Source organism: Trichechus manatus, unplaced genomic scaffold, assembly GCF_000243295.1.
Source record: "Trichechus manatus latirostris isolate Lorelei unplaced genomic scaffold, TriManLat1.0 scaffold00080, whole genome shotgun sequence".
Lineage (NCBI taxonomy): Eukaryota > Metazoa > Chordata > Mammalia > Sirenia > Trichechidae > Trichechus > Trichechus manatus.
In genome coordinates this window covers 7,355,806-7,374,507 of record NW_004444016.1, presented here as the reverse complement: position 1 = coordinate 7,374,507, position 18,702 = coordinate 7,355,806, and the positions used below count along the sequence as shown (strand labels likewise).

The window sequence follows — 18,702 nt, the reverse complement described above, 5'->3', positions numbered from 1 at the left end:
GCTAGAGCAGTAAAGCAACAAACGGAAATAAAGGGCGTACAGATTGGTAAGGAAGAAGTAAAACTATCCCTATTCGCAGGTGATACGATCATATACATAGAAAATCCCAGAAGACTCCACAAGAAAGCTACTGGAACTAATAGAAGAATTCAGCAAAGTGGCAGGGTACAAGATTAGCATACAAAAATCAGTTGGATTCCTCTACATCAACAAAGAGAACTTCGAAAAGGAAATCAGGAAAACAATACCATTTACAATAGCTCTCAAAAAAACTACAAAACACTACTGTAAGAAACCAAGGGAAACCTACATAAATGGAAAAACATACCATGCTGTTAGATAGGAAGACTTAACATTGTGAAAATGTCAGTACTACCCAAAGCGATCTACAAATATATTGCAATCCTGATCCAAATTCCAACAACATTCTTTAATCTGATGGAAAAATAATCACCAACTTTACATGGAAAGAGGCCCTGGATAAGCAAAGCATTATTGAAGAAGAACAAAGTAGGAGGCGTCACACTCACACTCCCTCGTCTCAGAACCTACTATACAGCCACGATAGTCAAAACAGCCTGGTACTGGTACAACAACAGATACATAGACCAATGGAACAGAATTGAGAACCCATAAGTAAATCCATCCACCTATGGACAGCTGATCTTTGACAAAGAGCTGAAGTTCATTAAATGGGGAAGAGAAAGTCTCTTTAACAAATGGTGCGGGCAAAACGATATCCATTTGCAGAAAAATGAAACAAGATCCATACCTCACACCATACACAAAAACTAACTCAAAATGGATCAAAGATCTAAATGTAACCGAAGGAGTGAAGTTTTGGAGAAGGCAAGTGGGAATGGAATCCACGCCCAAGTGGAAGGATTGTTTTCTGATAGGAGCAGAGACACTCTATCCATTTGAACAACAGGAAAAGAAGAAAGTATATGTACAGGCGTAGGTGGTACGAAGAAGAGAGAATTCTCATCAGATTGCATGTATTTTCTCAGTCAACCTTGAGACAAAATCATCAGCTGAGTGAGAAGGGGAAGAAGTATAGGAGGTTTAAGAAGACAAGATACAATATGAAATCATTGTTTTGGAGAGCAGACACTTGCACATATTAAGGAACTTTAATTTTCAGACAGTGTTGAGTATGCATTTGAGATTCATGGCCCTGAATTTAAAGTGAGGTCATTCAGCTGTTCAGGTACAAACATGGAGCATTAGATGGTTGCGTTTAGCCTCAGTTGACATTTTGACAGGCAGATTGCAACAGAAGGAGAAAGGGAGAAGAGAGAAGGGTGTTTGTAAGGGTAATAAATAATAACTAATGGATTGTGGGAGCTAAGGCGGATAGGAGGGGAAGAAGGCTCTGGGAGCATAATGGATAATGAGAAACTTGTCCTTAAGTCATGAGGTTGAGGAAATGTTAGGGTGAGAGTATCAAATAGAACAAGTGACCTGGGGGAATATAAGGTAATGGTGGTGACCAGAGAATTGGATGCTTGAAGTTGAAATTTCAGAGGTAGTGATGACAAGATCTAGGGAGTGACCATGGGCTGGGTGGCTGAGATGGGGTAAAGTAAAAATTGTGGGGGAGAGGAGGTCTGGTACTGTATGGGTCATCTACATTCTTGTTGAATCACCTTGAATGGTGCAGCTGTGGTGGAGAGGAAGCTAGCGAGCCATTGATGGATGATGGGTGGTAACTAGGATATTGGTGGATTGCAGCAAGGAGGGGAAGCGGGTAGTAAAGCATGATACCATGAACTTCAAAGGAACCAGGGTTTTTGCAGGAAAAAGGAGGAGAAATGATTTGGCAGCAGGCTGAATGAATGGAAAGATGGTTAGCTGGAAACGTATGCTCTTATTAGGCAGATTTCATTCAAAGTTAAAAATCTCTAAATTTTCTCCCTGCTGGACTCAGTTTTATCTTTGAAGGCTCCCTCTTCTTTAAGAACAGAGGTTGGCAAACTATAGCTATGGCCTGTAGGCCAAATCTGGCCTGCTGCCTATTTTTTGTTAATAAAGGGTTTTTTGGGAACACAGCTATATCCATTCATTTACACCACACTCGTTTGTTTACCCGTTGTCCTTGATAGATTTTGTGCTAAGACGGAGTTGTTTAGTTGTGACAGAGACCATTCTGCAAAGCTGAAAATATTTAGTATCTGGCCCTTTACTGGCTCCTGCTTTAAAATAGCGGTTCTCAAACTTGAATGTTCATCAGAATCACTTGGTTGTTTTTGTTAGGTGCTGTCAAGTTGGTTCCAACTCACAGTGACGCTACGTACAACAGAACGAATCACTACCCGGTCCTGTCCCATCCTCAAACTCTTTGCTGTGTTTGAGGCCATTGTTTTAGCCACGGTATCAGTCCATCTTGTTGAGGGTTTTCCTCTTTTTTTGCTGACCCTCTACTTTACCGAGCATGATGTCCTTCTCCAAGGACTGGTCCCTTCTGATAACATGTCCAAAGTACGTGAGATGAAGTCTCGTCATCCTTGCTTCCAAGGGGCGCTCTGGCTGTACTTCTTCCTAGCAACTTGTTCAGTCTCTTGGCAGTTCGTGGTATATTCAATATTCTTTGCCAGCATAATAATTCAAAGGCATCAATTCTCCTTCAGTCTTCCTTATTCATTGTCCAGCTTTCACATGCATATGAGGTGACAGAAAATATCATGGCTTGGTTCAGGTGCACCTTAAGTCCTTAAAGTGACATCTTTGCCTTCCAACACTTTAAAGAGGTCTTTTGCAGCAGATTTGCCCAATGCAATATGTTGTTTGATTTCTTTTTCTTTTTTGCTTCTATTTTCTTTATTAATTGGAATAATTTGAAAATTGTAAATCATAGGAAAAATGTGGTTAAGAAGGGATTGAGGCACGGAATACATAAGGAGCTTAAAGTAGAGCAAACATCTGCCTTGAACAACTTCACGTCTCAGGCACAGATCAGTTTTTCATGGTAAGCTGGAAGCAGTTGGAGGGAGATCACAAAATCACTCAGAAAACTCATGGAAAATAGTGACAGAAGACTCAATTTTTGAAACTATGAAGAGGATGGATTCCATAAACTATAAAACAGAAGCTTCACCACAGTCTTGGAAAAGACACTGCAGTGGATCATTAAACGGCAGTTTGTGTGCTCTTATAAAGGAAGCAAAGATCTCTTGTGATCAGCATAGCTTCACTACCACCAAATCATGTCAGACTAATCTGTTTTCTTTGCTGGCATGGATTTGGAACTAGATAGGTCAACAAAATACTTCAGAAACAGTGTATGTTTATTTCAGAAAGGCATTACCAAAATCTCTCCTGACATGCTTTGTGCAATTCATTAGTTTATTCAAGATATATTTATTAAGCGTGTATTATATGCCAGGCACTATACTAGCACCATAAAGAAAGAGAATATGGCCTGGATGATGGCAAAGCTGAGTAGATTGACAGCTTTCTAAAATCCGTACTCCCAAAATGTGCTTTATCGCAACATGGGGGAGGGATAACAGTGGTGCCCAGTAAACCGTAAGAGTCCTTGCTGCCTTACATTTTTATGAAGATTGTTAATCATCTGGAATTGGTCAAGTTTAAGTGACATATTTGAAAACAGAATTGAAGCTGAGAGATATCTTGACAGGCTGAAGTAATGGGCAAAAACAGACAAGGCAAAATTAATTGGAAACGACACAAATCTTGCACTTAGTTTTAAGGAATCAACTGTACAAGGTTACGCACCTCTTGAGAGTCTTCATTAGAACAGATGCTCACATGAACACATCTTAGTCTTTGCATTTTACTGGAAGGTCACTGTGAGTTAGTAAATGTGACTTCTCTACCAAAAAGTTAACTTGTGCTTCGTTGCCAGAGGCTTAGATTCAGAATAAGATACTCTACCCCATGCCTGTCAGACTATTTTTACAATCTTGTGCTCAGTCTTGGATACCAGCATTCCAAGGTGAGGGCAAGTAGTAGAGTGTATGTTTTGGCAATCTTATAGAGAGCCAACTGAAATAGTTGAAGGATGTTGTTGTTAGTTGCCATCAAGTCGATTCTGACTCATGGCTGTGTTACAGGGTGAATTGGTTCATAGAGTTTTCTTGGCTGTAATTTTTTTTTTTTTTAATTGTGCTTTAGGTGAAAGTTTACAGAACAAATTCGTTTCTCATTCACAATTTATAGACAAATTGTTTTGTGGCACTGGTTGCAATCCCCACGCTGTGTCAACACTCTCCCCTTCTCCACCCTTGTTTCCCCATTTCTATTCATCCTGTTTTCCTGTCTCTTCCTGCCTTCTTGTCTTTGCTTTTGGGCACGTGTTGCCCATTTGGTCTCATTTACATGATAGAGCTAAGAAGCACATTCCTCATGTGTGTTATTGTTTGTTTTATAGACCTGTGGGATCTTTGGCTAAAGGGTGAACTTTGGGAGTGACTTTAGTTCTGAGTTAAAAGGGTGTCTGGGGGCCGTAGTCTCAGGGTTACTCCAGTCTCTGTCAGATCAGTAAGTCTAGTCTTTTCTTTTTTTAATTGTACTTCAGATGAAGGTTTACAGAACAAACTAGCTTCTCATTAAACAGTTAGTACACATATTGTTCTATGACATTGATTAACAACCCCATGACATGTCAGCACTCTCCTTTCTTGACCGTGGGTTCCCTATTACCAGCTTTCCTGTCCTCTCCTGCCTTCTAGTCCTTGCCCCTGGGCTGGTGCACCCCTTTAGTCTCGTTTTGTTTTATGGACCTGTCTGCTCTTTGGCTAAAGGGGGAACCTCAGAAGTGACCTCATTACTGAGCTAAAAGGGTCTCTGGGGGCCATACTCTCGGGGTTTCTCCAGTCTCTGTCAGGCCAGTAAGTAGGGTCTTTTTTTGTGAGTTAGAATTTTGTTCTACATTTTTCTCCAGCTCTGTCTGGGACATTCTGTTGTGATCCCAGTCAGAGCGGTTGGTGGTGGCACCATCTCACTGTATCATTGTTCTGGACTCAGGCTGGTGGAGGCTATGGTACTTGTGGTCCATTAGTCCTTTAAACTAACGTTTCTGAATGTGTCTTTGGTTTTCTTCATTCTCCTTTGCTCTGGACGGAATGGGACTAGTAGATGTATCTTAGGTGGCTGCTCGCAAGTTTGTTAAGACCCCAGATACTACTCACCAAAGTCGAATGTAGAACATTTTCTTTATGGACTGTGTTATGCCAGTTGACCTAGATGTTTCCAGAGAGCGTGGTCCCCAGCCATCAGCCCAGTAACTCGGTCCTTCAGGGTGTTTGGATGTGTCTGTGAAGTCTGTGACTTTGCTTTGGTCATGTTGTGCTGACTTCCCGTATAGTGTGCACTGTCTTACCCTTAACCAAAGTTACCACTTATCTACTATCTGATTAGTGATTCCCCCTCCCCTGTCTTCCCCTCCCTTGTAACCACCAAAGAGTGTTTCTTTCTGTGTGTAAACCTTTTCTTGAGTTTTTATAATAGTGGTCTCATACAGTATTTGTCCTTCTGTGGTTGACTTTATTTCACTCAGCATAAAGCCCTCGAGATTCATCCATGTTGTGAGATGTTTTGCACATTCATCATTGTTCTCTATCATCGCATAGTATTCCATTGTGTGTATGTACCATAATTTGTTTATCCATTCATCTGTTGATGGGAACTTAGGTTGTTTGCATCTTTTTGCTATTATGAATAATGCTGCAGTGAACATGGGTGTGCATATGTCTATTCCTGTGACAGCTCTTATTTCTCTAGGATATATTCCTAGGAGTGGCGTTGCTGGATCTTATGGTATTTCTATTTCTAGCTTTTAAGGAAGTGCCATATCGTTTTCCATAGTGGTTGAACCATTTTGCATTCCCACTAGAAGTGCATAAGAGTTCCAGTGTCCCCACAATCTATCTGACATTTGTTATTTTCTGTTGTTTTGATTAGTGCCAATCATGTTGGGGTGAGATGGTATCTCATTGTATTTTTAATTTGCATTTCTCTAATGAAGAATAATCGCGAGCATTTCCTCATGTGTCTGTTAGCCATCTGAATGTCTTCTTTTGGGAAGTGTCTGTTCATATCCTTTGCCTGTTTTTAAATTGGATTATTTGTCTTTTTATTGTTACGGTGTTGCAGTATCTTATAGATTTTAGAACCTTATCAGCTATGTCATAGTCAAAAATTTTTTTCCCAGTCTGTAGGTTCTCTTTTTTTTCTCTTTTGATGAAGTCTTTTGAGACCATGAGTTTTCAATTTTTAGGAGATCCTAGTTATCTAGTTTATCTTTTGGTGTTTGTGCATTGTTAGTTATGGTTTGTATCATATTTGTGCCATATGTAAGGCCCCTAGCCTTGTTCCTATTTTTTCTTTCATGATCTTTATGGTTTTAGGTTTTATATGTAGGTCTTTGATCCATTTTGAATTAGTTTTTGTGTGTGGTGTGAGGTATGGGTCCTGTTTCATTTTTTTACAGGTGGACATCCAGTTTCACCAGCACCATTTTTTAAAGAGACTGCCTTTTCCCCATTGAATGGAATTTGGGCCTTTGTTAAAGATCAGGTGACCATAGGTGGATGGATTTACTTCTGGGTTCTCAATTCTGTTCCATTGGTCTGTGTGTTTGTTGTTGTATCAGTACCAGGCTGTTTTGACTACTGTGGCTGTATAGTAGGTTCTGAGGTCAGGTAGTGTGAGACCTCCTGCTTTGTTCTTCTTCAATAATGCTTTACTTCTCTGGGGCCTCTTACCTTTCCGGAGCCCTGATGGCACAGTGGTTAAGAGCTCAGCTGCTAATCAAAAGGTTGGCAGTTTGAATCCATCAACTGCTTCTTGGAAACCATATGGGGCAGTTCTACTCTGTCCTGTAGGGTCACTATGAGTTGGAATCGACTCGACGGCAACACATTTTTTTTGGTTTCTTTCCTTTCCATATAAAGTTAATGATTAGTTTTTCCATCTCATTAAAGAATGCTGTTATTTGAATTGGGATTGCATTCTATCTGTAGTTCTCTTTGGGTAGTATCGACATTTTTACAATGTTGCGTCTTCCTATACATGAGTATGGTGTGTTTTTCCATTTATATAGGTCTTTAACGTCCCTGGTTAGATTTATTCCTAAGTATTTTATTAGGTGCTATTATAAATGGTATTGTTTTCCTGATTTCCTTTTCATAGTTCTCTTTGTTGCTGTATAGGAATCCAGCTAAATTTTGTATGTTGATCTTGTATCCTGCTACTCTGCTGAATTTTTCCATTAGTTCCCGTAGTTTTCTTGTGGAATCTTTAGGGTTCTCTGTGTATAGTACCATATCGTCTGCAAATAGGGATAGTTTTACTTCTTCCTTACCAATTAGGATGCCCTTTATTTCTTTTTCTTTCCTTATTGCTCTAGCTAGGACTTCCAGCACAGTGTTAAATAGGAGTGGTGATAAAGGGCATCCTTGTCTTGTTCCCCTTCTCAGGGGGAGAGCTTTCAGCTTCTCTCTGTTGAGAATGATGTTGGCTGTTGGTCTTGCATAGATGCCTTTTATTATGTTGAGGAATTTTCCTTCTATTCCTATTTTATTGAGAGTTTTTTTCAGGAATGGGTTTTGGACTTTATCAAATACCTTTTCCGCATTGAGATAATCATGTGTGGTGGATTACGTTGATTGATTTTCTAATGTTGAATCATCCTTGCATACCTGATATGAATCCCATTTGGTTGTATTATTGTTTTCTGTATGGTGCTGAATTCTGTTGGTTAGAACTTTACTGAGAATTTTTACATTTATATTCATGAGAGATATTGGTCTGTGATTTTCTTTTTTTGTGGTGTCTTTGCTGGCTTTGGTATCATGGTTATGCTGGCTTCATAGAATGAATTTGGGAGTATCCCTTCCTTTTCTATGAGCATTTGATTTCTTGACTGCTGCTTCCATGGGCGTTGATTGTGGATCCAAGTAAAATGAAATCCTTGACAATTTCAATATTTTCTCCTTTTGTCATGATGTTGCTTATTGGCCCAGTTGTGAGGATTTTTGTTTTCTTTATGTTGAGGTGTAATCCATACTGAAGGCTGTAGTCTTTGATCCTCATCAGTAAGTGCCTACCTGGAGGGCTTGTTAAAACACAGATTACTGGGCTCCACCCCCACCATTTTCAATTCAGAGGATGGGGTGGGTTCTGAGGATTTGCATTTCTAACAAGTTTCCAGGTGATAGTGATGCTGCTGATCCAGGGACCACACTTAAGGAGTCATTCCTTTAGGTGTTTGAGATAGAGATCAGGTTCCTTCTCCCTTTAATCTGTTATTCTCTGAGCGAGAATTTTCCCTACCTACGTCACTTGATAGTTGTTAACCCTTTGACAGCCTGCTGCCCACAAATGGTAATGATTGTTTGGATGAAGCCTGACCTGGGCCATAGCATTGGCACAGTTGCCCTGTCCTGACTCTGTGCTTAGCCATCAGCTTTCTAATTTGTCTTTGCCTGGTTGTCTGATGGATTGTGCTTTCTCTGGGATTTAAATGAAGCCGATGTGTTCAGGAGAGCGGTAGGTAGAGATCACTAAAGCCCAGGTGGGCTGAGGAGCTAAATACTGTTGTTTTGAAGAAATACGATTTTTTCTCCCAGTGTAAAGTGCTTGAATAGTGTAGATTGCTTGTCTTGTGCAGACTGAATTGTGGCTGGTAGCCAGCATGTGACCGTAGGTAGAATTTGGGAGTCTGATCCCATATGGTGGCAGTGTCAGATTCTCTTAGCAGGTAAAAGGACACCTGCAAGAAAAACAAGGTCAGTGCTGAGCTGAACCAAGCCTTTTGCGCCTGTCCTTCACGAGAGGGACCTCTAAAGATGTTTCTAAAGTAGTTTCTAAAAGATGCAGAGATGGTAACCCCTTCTAAGATTTCTCTTTATTCTTCTGCTCCATGCCTGCAATTGCTTTCCCTTTCTTTGAGCTTGTCTCCCAACAGTATAGTTGAGCAGTTACTTTATAGCCTGTCTGTGTCCTTTGAGTTCACAGGAGATGTGTATCCTAGGATCAGTTTTACTCCGTCTTGTAGCTTCAAAGTCCTGGCTGGTTTTCCCTGCCTTTACTGCCTCTGGTGGGTACTCCTGCCCACTCTGGTGATCATGGGTCAGGTCACATGCTTTGAGAGCTCAGCTGTGCCATCTCAGTCTCGTTTCCCTTTCTGACTTCTCTGACTGTGTTCTCTCATTGCCTTTCTTTTTTTCTCTTCCCCTTCTTGTTGCCTCTGCCTTCTTCCACACTGGCAGACAGGCATCCTCAGCCTTCTGGGAATTCCTGGCCTCTGGCTAAACTTCCCCATTATGGGCAGCTGGCACCCTCTGGCCATTTTACTATTAGACAAACTGAGAGAATTAGTGAGGCTCTAGGGTCTTAATCTGAAGTTGTGAGAGGAGACAGTGAGAAGGCCTTTTGTGATTAATAGTGGAGCTTGAAGTTGGCATTGTCTTCAGAAGCCATGGATTCAGCAAAAGGGAGATGTGTCTGGCCAAGGTAGGTGAAACTCGGTCAGAAATGTGGGGCTCAGATCTGAGGACACAGATCTCAGAACATCAGAGTAGAAGGACACCTAAGATTGTCTTGTCTACTGCCCCTATAGCCTGGACTGGAGGCAGGGACAAGCCAGAGGGCTGCTTTTATCCACCATGTCTCCCTTCTCCCCCAAGCTCCATTTGACCTGTTTTGTTTAGTCTTCTAAGACAAGAGTTCATTTGAAGAAAGGTCTGTGGCTGAAGAAAAATTGGCAGAGGGTGAGGATACACTGGTGTTGCCCAAACCCTCATTTTACAAATGGGGAAGTAGAGGGTTAGAGAGGAGAAAACTCTGTTGTATACCTCAAGGAGTGACAAACAGGAAAAATATTAGAGAAGGAGAGAGAGAGACAGAGTTCCTAAGAGAAAAGTCTATAGAGATAGTGTCACAAGATGAATTACCTCAGGAGCCTGTTTGAGAGATTGTGTCATGTCAGAAAAGTTCTAGGGACTTGAGCCTCTTTCCTTCATGAGAGGATGAGAAAGAAACACCAGTTCCTCAGTCTGACTCCTAGAAAAAAGAACCACGGGCTGATGAGCAGTAAGTCCGGCAATGTCATTCACTGGCTGTACAGGCCCCACAGGAAATCTCAAGATTTCAGTACAGGACTAGGCTCCACAAGAATGTCATTGCAGCCAGAGCTTTGTGGTTTGATGCCACCAGAGAATTTCCTAGGGGAAGGGCTCTGAGGGAAATTGCATAACAAGACAAAAAGATGCTACACTGAGGACAGCTAATGCCTTTCCAGGACTCCTGGTGGAGGTTTAAAGCCCCCCTAGGTTTACCCAGCTATCATTATCCCCTTGTTAAGCAAAGCACAAGAGCCTGACCCTGAGGGCCTGTTCTTTGTGGAGCCAGGCTTTGATATCTTCAGAGGGATCAGTGAGGTTTGAGTTTTAAGCCTAGGCATATCCAGGGCAGAGGTTGGAGGGCTATACCAAAAACTAAAAACCACCTCGAAGGAGAATGGTCCGTTTCTACCTTTGCTTTCTTTGGTGTGTGTTTCTTATTCATTAAAGTTGGGAGGGAGAATTAAAAAGGAGCAGTGTATGTACAAGTAAATCAGTAAGGCATCTTTCCCTGTAATAAATACACATTATTCAACAAGTTTTGAATTTTGATTACTGTATGGATCAGCCACTCTTTCTAGACACTGGGACTGTATCAGGGGACAAAGCAAAGTCCTATCCTGTGAACCATTCCTTCTAGGAAGGAAAGACAGATAAATACTGTTTCAGGTGGTGGTTAAGTGCTATGGAGAAAAATTAGGGGAAGAAGAATGGAGAGTATAGAGCTGCATGTAATCAGGAAGGCCTTTCAGATAAGGTGATATTTGATAAAGGCCTGAAGGAAGTGAAGGAGCAGGTAATGTGGGTATCTAGGGAAGAGGGTTCCGAGCAAAGGCAGTGGCCAGGCAGGAACATGCCTGGTGGGCTGGAGGAACGAACTGCAAGGAGGCCATTGAGGCTGGAGCTGAAGGAGTGAGAGGAGAATTTTAGGTGAGTCACAGAGTTAGTGGAGAGCAAGGCCATACGTGGCTTTTTGGCAGTTGAAAAGGCTTTCCTTTTTACTCCTTGAGTGAGATGGGAAGCCACTGGAGGCTTTTAAGTGTTAATGATGACTCTGGCTACTGTGTGAAGAGACTAAGGGGGTCAAGGACAGAAGAAAGGAGACTGGTTAGGAGGCTATTGCATTAAGATCAGATTCTGGATACATTTTGACATAGTGCCAACAGGATTTGTTTTGCTGATTGGCTGTCAGGGGTTAAAGAAAGAGGATTCAAGGATGACACCAAAGTTTTTATCTTGACCACTGCCAAGAATGGAGTTGTCATTTACAGAAATGGGGAAGACAGGGGTCCGTAGAGTTTCTGGCTTGATTAGAAGTTTTAGAAAGAAGCTGTGGAGACTCAACAAAGAAAAAAATTGACCCAATCATTGGTTCCTTTATTTTTTCTATCCTCTCTGGTGGTCTCATTTGTATTTGGGTCGATTTTGCCACAATTATTTTTGGGATAAATGTGATTCCCAGCATATGAACTTTTAGGGACACTTACCCAGGCCTCTGCAATTTAGTGTGGTCAAAAGCTACAGCAGGGTAGGTCCTCTGGGTCCAGAAGAGCCTTGGGATGGACTCTGACTCTGGGAGCAGCTCTCGTTTCAGGTTCCTTGGTCCGGATTTGATTATGAGGGTCTTCTGGGTTTAGATGTGCTTTGGGAATGGAGAGGAACAACTGAAATACAGTCAGAAAGCAGGTCCCACACTGCTGGGAATGCCCCATCTGTTGTAATTTTAAAACTGAGAATTACAACCTGAATTTAGTTGCCCAAGAGGCCTGGGCAGTAGGGCAGAAAAGCTCTTGCTCGTGTTCCAGTTTATGGTTTTGCCATCTGTGGCAGCAAGTTAGTAGAGATCGAATGCAACAGACTGGGCCCCCCAGCACTGGCTAACCCTTGCAGAGGTGGAACCTTGCTTGCTCCCCTTCTGTGCACACCCAGGGCACATGCATTCTTGAGTGGTGCGTCAGGAGTTATTAGTATTTGCCTCATTTTAAGTCACCACAAGTAAAGTCTAAGGGTTGTTTATCCAAGGAAGTTTAAGTTTCCACTCTGATATCACAATGATAGGACCATAATCAGGTTAGCAGTGTAATTAAACAAAATTCCTTAGCAACAATACATTTGTGCCCGTTGAATTGTTATCATGATCTCTATGGATTGTTTATGGAGCTCCTGTTTTGTTGTAAGGAATGTGTGCAAGTAGGGCAGATGGGAGACATGGCTGTTTCTAGTCTTAAGGAAATTAGACATTAGAAGACAAATAGGAATGAGAGCTTCACACAGGCTGGATAAGGGTTTGTGTATGCCATAACATTTGGCATCTATAGGAAAAAGCCTCTAAGTGTACTGTCTCTCTGGACAGGGAGTGGAAGAAGTTAGAGGCATGGATATATAGAGGAGCACCAGAGAGGTTTAATGGTGAAGCCCTTGCGGGAATAAGGGACATCCATTTCTTTTTCCATCTGAGAAGTTGGGGTTCCCAAGCAAGACACAGTGATGTGTAGCTCACCTGCCCTCTTCCCCAACCTTTCTGTGACTTCCCCAGGTCATATGGGCACTTTAGTGGTTGAACTGAGCCTACAGTTTCTTGGGTGAAGGGTGTGGGGACAGAGAAGGGCATGGGCCATGTGTGGATGCCTGGGCTGGGCTCTGCTTTACTGGCTTCAACTGTGGCTCAAGCAGTCCTGTGCACCCTGGGAGGGTGTTAACTATTCTCTCAGGACATGGATAGTGTTCCTTAAAAACGGAGCCTTCATTTCATGTCAGTTAAGTGGGAATACAGCCACAACTATGTCCTCAGGGCAGGGGCCACTATGAAGAAGCCACCATATTTCTGGGATTGACCACAGGGCAGGTAATGGACAGACATTATTTCCTTTGACTAATCTTTTGTAATCTGGGTCCAGATGTGAAAGTAGTTCTTTGTCTAAGACGGGATTTTTTATTTAGGACCCAGATGGGGTGGGAAGTAAATGTCTAAAGATCTGTTTTACTGTGTGTCACTGTCCTGGATTCCTGGCAGGCAGTAGATTCATTAGAAAAGCAGATTCCATCCTGACTCAGCTGCCTCAATGAGGTGTGTGATACAGCTTCCCAGTCCTCAGGCAGCCACCAGCTCGCTGGAAGGAGCAGTGTGCACTGGCAGTTCCGCAGCAGCAGTAGCTACAGGCGTCTGGCCCAGACCATGGAAAACCTTGAGAGGAGACAGTCTGTTATGGCACAGGAGCTTTGTCCTGGAATTTCCTGGCCTTTGTCTGTCTGCTATAACTTCATGTACTGAGACGCCTGTTTTTAGAGTCTACTTCCTTCTGGGGGAAGAGTGCTTGTCTTCCACAGAGTGCTTCTGCTTCCTGTACCAAGCCACCTCCTCCCCTTTGCCCCTGGGTCCTCCTTCTGGGTTAGGACGGGGACTCTGGGCAGGTGTGTGTACCTGGCTTCTAGTAGCCAGTATGCTCCACTTGGAAGTCACTGATCCCGAAGGAGAAGCCATAACTATCGGGTGCAGAAGTTGTCTTCGCCAGTGTGGCTCCCTCACCCTGGTCCTAACCTTGTTTCTTTCTCATGTTGCAGCAGAGAAAATCCTACCTTGAGAGAAGCGTGAAGGAAGCTGAGGACAATATCCGGGAGATGCTGATGGCACGAAGGGCCCAGTAGGAGGCCTTGAGGGGATGCTCTGGACCCCTCCATTCCTGACGAGGGTGGGGTCCTATGCAAGGAAAGCCTCTGTTCTGCCCTGATGGACATTTTACTGGGTGGCCTCATCACCCTACATTTTCTTCATTACCCTGAGTCCCCTGCAGATCACAACTCTATATTTCTTATCCTGGTTCTGCCTGCCACTCCTGCCCAGGACACTCCTCCCCTGGGGGTGGGGCATGAACTCCCAGGAGGGAAGGTGGGAGCCAGGACCTATAGGGAAGCTCTGCCTGAGCCCACCACTGGTACCACGCTGGTCAAACCAATAAAGCCATCTGTCCCACTCTGCTCTGCCTGCTTTGCTTGAGCTGAGGATGAGAACAGAGGCCAGAGAGGCAGTGGCCAACCTCTGTGTATCTCAGTTCCTGCCAGCCCTGCTCCGGGGCCGGGTCCTCCCCCTTCTGCATGGAAGCCTGTCCCTCCTTGGCGGTTGGGATCTTGCCCTTTTCTCTTTTTCCTTTCTGGTCCTTTGAGTAATTGTCTCAGCTTATGGGCCTCCACGTAGTGTACAGATAGGGAAGAAGGAAGACCAGGGTATAGCTGCATTTAAATGAACAGAAGAACAACTGTTCCTCTCGGGCAGTCTAAAGATTCCTTCCCCCACTTCTTCCCAAAGATTCCAAAAGAAAATCCAGTAATAAACCAGCAGTACCTCCAAGATTGTCTCCCTTTGGTTAGTATCATGAAGAAGTGGACACCACAATCCTGAGGTCTCCTGAGGCTTGGGGGCAGTGGTATGCCAGAGCCGGCTTGTAGTGGCTCACGAGAGCTAATTAGTACATTTTCAGAAATTTTGTTGCAAGCCAGTTGTTAAACACATCCATTATTAATTATGTAAACTTACAGTGAAATTGTATTAAAAACAAGGATAATATTTAAAACTCATCTCTTCTTAATTATTTTACTACACTTTATGATTATCTGTGTTCATGAGGTTAATAGTCTATTGTATCTGGATGGTGGAAATCCATATAATGGGTGCTCCTGTACTTCTCTTTCCAACTGTGTTTTGTGATGTCACTTTGGTAGCTTGAAATCAGCCTAAGTGGGAGCATTTACAACTCAGAAATCAGAAAATGCTACAAAACCATGGCTTTTTCTTTTTTTTTAAAGAGAGCAGGTAGTTAAACATTTATCTGCCCGCCACTGCTTAGGGGGAAAGGCGGGCAGGAGAGCAGAGAGGGAGCTGCCAACTGCAGCCTCATCTCTGGAGGCTCGCCTTGCAGGCCCGCTGAAGAAGGAAAACCTGATTCGCTGCTGCGGCAGCTCAGCGCCACCCTGCGGCCAAAGCGGAGATGGACGGCAGGGCTGGCTCGTTTGTTGTTTGCATCGGGACTGCTCTCTCCTGTGATATGCGTATTAAGGGGGGAGGGGTGGAAGGGACAGCAGGAAAAGAAAGCTCGGGTCTGGCCCTACACAGAGGCACCTTTTCCTAGGTTCTGGGAAAAAGGATGCAGCTCCCTGGTGAGTGAGTGCTCCTGCCTGAGCGCATCTCTGAGTCGGGCCAGGGAGAGAATGCCAGCTTGGCCAGGGGCCTGAGGACACCTAGCCTTGGAACCTACCTTCCTGACACACCCACACTACTTGTGTAGTACTGGAGTGCAAGGGAAGTAGGTTCCTCTTTAGATACTGGATAGTGGCACTTGAGATATCTATGTTTTACAAGCCTTAATCTGGGACTTGGGTGAGCAGATGAGTAGTTAGAAATGGTAATAGAGTCCAGGAGGCGCATAGGAACGCAGACTAAGGGCTTAGATTCTATCTGGAATAATGCAGACAGTTGAGGTTTGGACAAATTTATTGACGCATACAGGGTGCTAGCAGAGAAATCATTGAGTGGTGTGTTACATCTTGCCACTACCTTGAGTGTATAATTTCAAAATTATAGATATACATATTTCATAAGCCTTTGGCCAAAACAAAAGGAGTGTCATTTAGCACATTCATTAAAGACCAATAAGAACCGGATTCTGAACATTGATCAAGTCAATGAATTAAACAGCAGCAACTCCCACTAATCTAGAATCCCACTGGGTGAAGGCAGAGGTGCCCGGGCAGAGCTAGTCATTTGTTTCAGCGATCAGAAGAGATGGGGCAGGCACACTCGTCAAGAGGCAGCGGCAGCGCTGGCAGGACAGGAGAACTGTGATGGTCAGGTGAGCATGTCCCAGAGACAGCAGCAACAGAGAGCAGTCCAGCAGGCTGTAAGGCAGGTTGCTGAGCCCAGGTCATCCCTTCTTTGGTCTTCCACCACATACACTGGAGGGAGAAGGGGAGAGAAGGTGAGAGTGAGCCAGTACAAACTTGATGCCCTACAGAGGAGAGTCTCCCCAGGCCAAGGGAGGGTGACAGCAAGTGAAAGCCTTTAAGCTGACTGGGTGTGTTTCTGCCCCTGCCAGTTGCTAATGAGGAAGGGTCCAGACTAAGGACATTCTATTCCTTCAGGAACAAGCGCTAGGAAACCTACAGAACACATCCTCACATCAGGGCAGCTAGAGTTGAGACCATTAAGAAATGTCTGTTGCTGTTTGTGCTAAAGTTGGCTAACCCTACTTGGCTTTTAAACCAGCCAGCACCATGTTACCTTACCTACAGGAAGCCCAGGAGATGTTTCTTCAGATATAGCTAAGCCATCACACAAGGGTAAAAGAGTGGCTGGCATTAAAATCTCCTAAGAAGAGGTGTCAGACCCTAACAAAATAAACAAGAAACTGGTTTTTCATACCTGAGCAATACATAGTATTAGAATGTGCCCTCAACCTCTATACTCTGATGGTCAGTGCCCTCAGCACCAAAACAATAATGAAGACAGGATGAACACCAAGTCAAGTGGGACGGGTGGCTGAAGCCTGCGTGGTGTCCCCTGAGCCTGGCATTCCTGCTTTTCCTCAGAATGTTCTGGAATTGGAAGTCTGAACCCTCTTCAGGGCTAAGTGCTCCATTAAGAGATCTGAGTGCTAAAAAACTCCCCAGGTCAAGAAGGACCCCAACCATGCTTCACTTGTCAGCTGACTTCTGGCCGGCAATTAGCCTCTCTTCTCGTAAGGACATACTTAAAATGGCTGATGGTCAGCCTCGGCCTCGAAGGATCTGTGGCCACTTATAATAAATCTCAAAACCACCACCATCATCAAACTCATAAGCAGTAAGAATTCTAAACTTTTTCAAAGTCATGAATGCATGAATCTCGTAAATTAAACTAGTCCTTGGGCAATCTTTGTTTTGGTTCTATTTTTGTGTTTGGTATCTCTTTTTCTGCCTCCTCTCTCTGTAGCCTGGTACAGTAGCTAGAATGAGATGGGGTGTAGTGAGCTTTTTAAAGCCCTCTCACGATATCGGCCACCCTCTAGGCCACCCCCTTCTCCCTTCCCTCATGCACATGTCTAATCCCACACCGCTTTCATCCACTCAGCAACATGGGCAGAGTTGTTCTGGGTCTGGGAGGAAAGAACCTACCACCAGGGAAACCTGGTCAAAGGGGAGAGGATGGCCCATTTATTCTGAGGGCTCATAAAGTACATTGATTTAGTCCTCACAATAACCTTGAGCTAGATATTATCATCCCCATTTTACAGGTAAGGAAGTTGAGGCTTCAGAGAGGTTAAATCTCTTGTTCACGTACACAGGACCAGGCACAGAGGCAGGACCAGGAGCGAATGGGGCTACAGCACAGACCTGTGTCCCAACTCCCATACCAGCCAAAGCCCTCACCGCCCACTGAAGGCCTGGGCACTGCAGGTCCTACAGTCACTGCAGCAGGAAGGCCCCATGGAGTGTGTTGCCTGCATGTGCCCGGCAAGTCCCCGGCCTCCCTGATCATGCACAGTCAGCTTTGGTCAGGGAAACCAGGAACATGGTTGGCTGTAGACATCCCCACCCCTTGAGTAGCCTCTTCCTTCTACCCTCCCTGTCAGCTCTAGAAACGCCTGCTTGTTTCATCCACAGGCCTTCCCAGGACTCAGGCCAGACAGCCTGAGATGCTGCCGTATGAGAGGCCCTGCAGGCTACCACTAACTGAAGTGTTCACAACGTGCCAGCACCTGTGCTGAGGGCCTTCCAGACATCGTACCATTCAATCTTCACCACAGCCTTAGGGAACAGGTATCACGGTGCCCATCTCCTCACTGCTTCCCTCTCCCAGCCTGTCCAGCACCACAAAGGCAAAGGTGGCGGCAATGCCTCTCTCCTGTCAGACCACTGACCCAGAAGTAGCTTAGTCAGGGAAACAAAACTGTCCCCATCTTGCTTCCTCTAACACCTTTCTCCTTCAGTTTAGTTTGTCCAGGCTGGGGCTTATTTCATACAACATAGTCTGAAAGCTGGGGGAAATAAGGGACTTTGAGCTTGTGACTCCCCAGCAATGCTTACAGAGGTTGAAAATAGTGGCTTCAAAACAGAGGACTTCAAACCAGAGAGCTGTGTCAACCCTGACAGGGGTGATAAGTCTGCAGATACCTTAGAAGCCTGAGTCAGTTATTTCCTGGAGCATCAAGGCCTTTGTAATATTTTTTCTTCAACTAGCTGAGGACAAAATCTCTACCCTCAAGGCACCCCCGTCTATCCCCACCTCCCTGGGCCCTTCTGCCTGGGCCAAGCTGTTGGGAGGGTTGGAAGTGGGGGCAACGCCAGGGGTAGGAGTGACCTGAGTTTCTTTTTCACCCAAAGCAGGGGGTGACTGGCCCAGGACAAGTATCTAAGGAAGGCCTCACAGTTCCTCATAGCACCTGCTATGGGGCCCCAAAATGGGACATTTTACAACTGTATCTTCACAGATGCCCGACCTACCTGTAGGGTCCAAGGTACTGCACCTAGAGGTGCTGCTGCACTGAGTTGCGTGGCCTAGTTTTTGCCCCAGATCCCACTCCACTACAGGGGCCTCACTGCTCCACACATCTGCTCAGCCACCTCCCCCCTCTGCCGCCCAGTG

General features: G+C 44.4%; 1 protein-coding gene and 1 long non-coding RNA gene across 2 annotated transcripts in view; one reads left to right on the top strand and one right to left on the bottom strand.

The window, feature by feature from the left end:
* The window catches only part of PFDN1 (prefoldin subunit 1), a 66,292-nt gene extending 51,213 nt beyond the window's left edge, over positions 1-15,079 (top strand). The window contains exon 4 of the mRNA XM_004381067.2: positions 13,650-15,079. Within this exon, the coding sequence (XP_004381124.1) occupies positions 13,650-13,733 (84 nt within the window). The 3' untranslated portion in view covers positions 13,734-15,079. The remainder of the gene's footprint in view (positions 1-13,649) is intronic.
* Positions 15,080-15,558: 479 nt separating this feature from the next.
* Positions 15,559-18,702, bottom strand: part of LOC111821378 (uncharacterized) — a 49,018-nt gene continuing 45,874 nt past the window's right edge. Inside the window, exon 2 of the long non-coding RNA XR_002824810.1 lies at positions 15,559-16,034. This is a non-coding gene — a long non-coding RNA (uncharacterized LOC111821378). The remainder of the gene's footprint in view (positions 16,035-18,702) is intronic.